Genomic DNA, 5,439 nt, shown 5'->3' with positions numbered 1-5,439 from the left:
AGGGTCCTGCAGAAGGGTCCTACCCCGAGGCAGCGCGGCAGCTGCAGGGGCGGCAGGAGGAACGGGTGGGGGGCATTCCAGTGTTTCGCTGTCTGAAGAACTGGCTCCTTACAGCCCTGCTCCCCCCTCCGCCCGCTCACCACCAGGTTTAGGCAGCATTTTTGGCATGGGTGGAGGAGCCCTGTGGATGCTCGCGTGGCAGACGTGTCCCAAACGGGGGCTGACTGCGTCCCAGCAGAGCTTCGACGGGATAAACGCCAGGGCAGGAGGGAGGGAGCTCTGCTGCATCTTGTCTTTTGTGTCCCAGAAGATGGGATCTCTGAATGGGATCAATCATATTTACCTAATGCTTTAGATACTGAAGTCTCACATCTTCTTCGGCACAAAAGAAACAAAAACCCCAACAACCTTTGTCCCAAAGCCAGGACACGAAGCTGCGTTTGGATATGCAGATTTAGGTGTCTTAGGCCAAATTCTCAGTTCCATCACCCTGGCAATAGATAAAACACTGCCCCCCTCCCTCCTTGCACATGTCAGCATCCCATCCAGCTGCAACACACAGCCCGGTGCATGCCAGGAAGCCCCGAGCTAGAAAGGGCAGAGTCAGCCAACGCCAGCCTGTAATAACAAAGAGCCTAATTATGGAAACGTGGCCACCATCGCCAGGCCGACGCAGAGCACGCGCGTCGAACCCAAGCTAGCAATCGGCTCTGCAAGAGCTGTCCTTCAGGAGACCACGTCCAGCGTGAACTACTCGAGGGTCAGGTCAGAGACTGACTTTTCTAAGAGCAGCCTCTTGTTTTCGCTGCCTAGGCTCAGCTTGGCTTTCCTCAAGGTATCCACGACTCCAAATGGGATCTGGTAGAGCTCTGGGTATTTTAGCACTTCCAGAAGAGCTCTGAAGTTTCTTGGGTGCTCGGATGAGACTACTATGCTGCCAGCCTCTGAGCGGCACGAAAAGAAATAGCTCTGCTACGAGGATGACCTGTGCAACAGCATCTCCCGGAACAGAAACGGGACCCGAGGGCTCCAAGGAGAAGGCTCTGCACCAGCCTCCCTCCCCCCAGCTCAACTGGAACCAAACTCACCAACATTAGTGGGGAAGATGTCCTCGTTGTTGATCTGTACCTCAATCCAGTCCATCAGGAGGTTCATGTACTGGGGAGCAGACAGGGCCGTGGGTTTTCGGTACTTCTGCTCGTCCTGCCATCGGTACTCGTACTTGGGTCCCCCCGACATGACGGGGCAGGACTGCTCCGTGCAATAGTCACTGATGGTGCCGTAGATCAGGTTGATGCGGTTGAAGAAGTCCACCACGTGCACGGCCACCCAGTCATTCTGCTCCTCTCCCGGCGGCAGCTGGACGGCGACTTTCAAGTCCAGGCCAGCGTTGAGCGAGGCTTGAGCCTTCTTGTGCAGCTCAAACCGCTGAGTCCCCGGCTCAAACTTGCGCTTGGGCCGGAAGGTTTTGTCTTTATTGAACACTTGCTTTAGAGCATGGGACATTTTTCTTCTCCTCTTCTTTCTTTTCCACGTCCGTAGCAATGACAGCCGGAGACGCAGCGCTGCTGGGCCACTTCCCGGGGCAGGGCTGGGGCGACTCTGATCTTCACAGAAACCTCCCCCTGCTCATCTGGTCCTGATCTGCAAGGCAGCACAAAACGGCAGCGATTAGGAGCAGCTCTCTCAACAGGAAACCTTGTCTAAATCCCATAGGAAGAGATCTGGGATACCATCTGGGCTCTCGCCCCAGATCCGAGAAGCGGGGGAAGCCAGCGCCAGCTTTCTTTTCCTCCCCCTCCTCTCTCCAGCCCCGCCAGGTCCCCCGACATGCTCAGCACGGGGACAAGGGAACCAGCCTCACGGCCCCGCGGGGGGGGGTGGGGGTAGCTGCCGTTCACCCCGACACCTCCAAACCCCGCAGAAACAAGGAGAAAGTCCACCCCCTAGGAAAGGGTAAAACAAGGTGGGTTTTACCTGGGTCAGATTTTCCACCTACGCTTCCCCCCCCTGCCACTCTCCGAACAAGGTAAGGTCAGGACCGCCTCCCGTCAAGTTCGGGTCTGTTGCCAGATGTGCTCCAACAAAACATCTGCTGGAGCAGGAGCTGCCTGCGCTGCCGCAGCGCTAAGGACAGGACACGAAAGGGTGGAGGGGAACAAGAGGAAGAAGAAGTGGCAGCTCAGGCACCCGGAAAGAGAATACCCTGAAATAACACCAGCTCTAAGAGCAGCCCCAGCCTCTTCTGCAGGTGCAGACAGACCATAAACATCTTTATTTTTTTTTTTTAATTTCAGTTCAGCTCACTTTAAGTTGAAGGCTAGAAGCTCAGGGCAAGCTCACCTTCCTCTTCCAGCCTGTGGAAAAGAATTGGCTCCAAGAGGGTGAGGCCCAAGTTAAGATCTGAAAGGATGCTGACGAGAAACATAGCTCTGTTTATCTGTAGCTAATTATACCTCCTTTGTTCCCACATCCAGCCCCTCGCGTAATTTGTGTCAAGCTGCTCTTTGATGGAAGCTCAAGGCAGAAAGCTGTGCGCACCAAAAATACTATTTTACATGTGCTGGACAGAGAAATAAAATAAAGTAACAGAAATTAACTGAAGCTGATGCCTTACCCAATCTGGCAAATGAGAAGTTTCCATCATTTTAGAAGAGAGCAAGCGAACAAACCCGTTTCACCAAGCAGAAATCTATTAGATTTATAGGAAGCCATAGTGTTGTTCCAACAGGTAAACAGGATTCTCAAACCTTGGCAAGAAAATCCCAAATTCAAGGTCACGACTACCTTTGCCCATCTCTAACAGATGCTGCAGAGTGCTAATCAGCATTTCTTCTCCGGAGAAAGATTAAAAAGATTTAAACCAAGGCCTCTTGTTTTCTTATTTAATTACAGCAAGGAATCGTTCGTCCCACTAAGAACAGGCTCGACGTTTCCTGGTGCTGCTTCTCCCGCGGGAACGGGCTGGGTAACCTCTGCAGGAGCAGAGAGATCCAAACTCCTGTTGCAACGTGGGCCACGAGACGCGTTGGGAGATACTGAAAAAGTGTTTTAATGTGGTTCAGCAAGATCCACCCTGGGCTGCGGGGTGAATTCACGGCACGCTGGCTTTCGCCGCACGCAGCACGGCTGCGACCCCATCGAGATAAAGTGTGAGAGTCAAAAAAAAGAAGAAAAAGAAGAAATCCCCCCCCAAGAAAATATGTCCTTAGGAGGTGTTTGATCACACCACAGACATGGTTAGAGGAAGTAGCGAAGGGCGCGGGGGGACATCTGAGCACGAGGCAGCAGCCTTGGTTACCGAGAGCTGTGTCACAGCCTCACCACATCCTGCGGCAAAATGCCGAGGCGACCCGGTGGGGCGGAAGCACCGGGGGCCTGCGCCCACCCCGCCGCGGCGCCACGTCCGGAGCAACGGCAGGACCGGGGCCTCCGGGAGCCCAGCAATGTGGACAGCAGGTGCTGAGCCTGCAGCACGTCCAGCAGGAAATCGGTCCCGGAGAAGTATTTGCACGCAATGGTTTCCTTACACTGGAGATGGAGGAAGAAACGTCCTTCAAAACAAACAAGCCATAAAGCAGCAGGAGCATCGCTCTCCAGCCAGCTCCCCGGCGGACGGGCAGCGTCCCCGGCACGGTACGACTCTGTTCCTACCTACGTTCTGTAAGTTCTGTCCGACTGCAGCGACCGCCCGCGCGTCCGTGCCAGCCCAGGCACCGTCCCTTCCGCTGGACAAGGACGTGTTTCTCGCAGGGGCCGGCACAGAGAAGAGGATGGGGATGGGCAAAACCGCAGGGGGAGAAAAAAAAAACCATCCCCTGGGCTTGGCCACGCACGTCAAGAAGCAAACACCGACCGTTTTCCAGAAGAAAATGTTGTTTGAGCAGGGCGGAGAGGCTTTTAATGCGGCTTATTTGGTATCGAGGCAGCACCAGGCCCACAAACAACTTCCTCTTCCTATGGAGATACCATTCATGAGAACTGGGCAGCTCGACACAGCAGTGATCGCCTCTCAGGCGATTCAGCATCTGTCTGAAGGCATTAGCAAAATGAGTAGCTAAGACTTCAAGCAGATGCAGCCTGTTTAATTATGGTCTTTGACTGCAACTGAGCTAAAAGAAACATTCAGCTCTTGGGGGGGGAAAAAAAAAAAAAAAAAAAAAAAAAAAAGGCAGAGAGACCAAAAGCATCCCTGACATTGCTCGAAGATGATATCACACGTACAACACCTACGTCCACAGGCAGGAGTCACAGCTCGGGCTTTGCACAGGAGAGGAAGGGAAGGTTAGGGAAAATTAGGAGATGGGCCATGCAAGGCACCCGAATGGTATTTGCGAGCTTCAAAGATGGGGGGGGGGGAAACCAAACTTCCCCTAGAAACAAACCCACGGTGCATTTTGTTTACTCCTCCTTTCCAGCCAGCCCAGATTAGAGCACACATCACCCGTGCTCCGAGAGGACCTTGGCCGTCCCTCCGAGATCCCACGGCCACCCCACGCCGCGGCGGGCTGTCCGGAGGACAAACAAACCTCCAGCTTCTCCGCCATTCCCAAGGCCAGGAGAGGAACGGCTCGGTGTTATGCTTAATGCTCCTTAAGGAGGCGACTTGCCTGCCCAGTGAGGGGCGTCCGGCCCTCCCTTCCCTTCCCAAAAGCTCATTTTCTCCCCTTACTGCCCGCTCTCACAGCTCCAGTCCTAGCGCTGCTTTCTGCGGATGGCGACCCAGGGCAGGGCTGTTTGCATCCGCCGGGAACGGCGGATCGTGCCGTGCTGCCTTGCTTTAAAATCAGGCAGAGGAAACCCAGGTGGTCGCTTCCCCGGTTTCTTTTACACGCAGCTCAGAGAGGGTATGAAAAAAGGAAAGTCTATGAAAAAAGGAAAGTCGGTCACCTCCTCTGAAACACCTGGGAAGCGCCCCCCCTCGCAACCGGCCGCGGCCGTCCCGAGGCTTTCCAGGAGAGAGCAAAGTTCCCGTGGGACCCTGCCCTCCCCGCAGAGGCAGAGCAGAAAAAAAAAAACCAAACCCCAAACCAACCCGAAAAGCAAGCCAGCGCGTCAGCAAGCTCCTACCTGCGTTTCCAGCCTCGGCAGATCACGCTCGCGATTGCTCAGCCGGTCTCTGCAGCTCCTACGAGCGCTCGCGGGCTCGGAGGCAAAGCTTCCTTTTTCAAAAGGGGGGTGGGGGGGGAAAAAAAAAATGTCCCGTTTCATGCACGGCTGCAATCCGAAGGCTCCCGCAGGCCGGGGAGGGCTCAGACACGCGTCCACTTCCCTCCCAGTGATCCCAGCACCAGGGCGGCTCCCATCCTGCTGCCTCACTGGTAAGAAAGCCCCGAAGCAAAGCCCAGCGAGCAATGCGTGTCTCAAAAGAATTGATTTCTCGATTTTCCTTTTAGGGAAGCCAGGCTGCCGTCCCGCGAGAGGATACCACGATGGGAT

The 5,439-nt window shown here is 54.9% G+C and overlaps 1 protein-coding gene across 2 annotated transcripts in view; it reads right to left on the bottom strand.

Moving 5' to 3' along the window:
* Positions 1-5,439, bottom strand: part of MOB3A (MOB kinase activator 3A) — an 8,529-nt gene that overhangs the window by 1,926 nt on the left and 1,164 nt on the right. Inside the window, exons 3-4 of one of the 2 annotated variants that reach the window (XM_035899757.1) lie at positions 5,071-5,162; positions 1,089-1,644 (exon numbers count right to left, since the gene is read on the bottom strand). In XM_035899757.1, the coding sequence (XP_035755650.1) occupies positions 1,089-1,506 (418 nt within the window). In that variant the 5' untranslated portion in view covers positions 1,507-1,644; positions 5,071-5,162. Of the gene's footprint in view, positions 1-1,088; positions 3,509-5,070; positions 5,163-5,439 lie in introns of those variants that run through there. The other variant, XM_009644225.2, reaches the window with a different exon arrangement.

This window comes from Egretta garzetta, unplaced genomic scaffold (genome assembly GCF_000687185.1).
Source record: "Egretta garzetta isolate BGI_Z169 unplaced genomic scaffold, ASM68718v1 scaffold418, whole genome shotgun sequence".
NCBI lineage: Eukaryota > Metazoa > Chordata > Aves > Pelecaniformes > Ardeidae > Egretta > Egretta garzetta.
The sequence above is the reverse complement of the archived record's forward strand: the minus strand, read 5'-3'. Positions and strand labels throughout refer to the sequence as shown.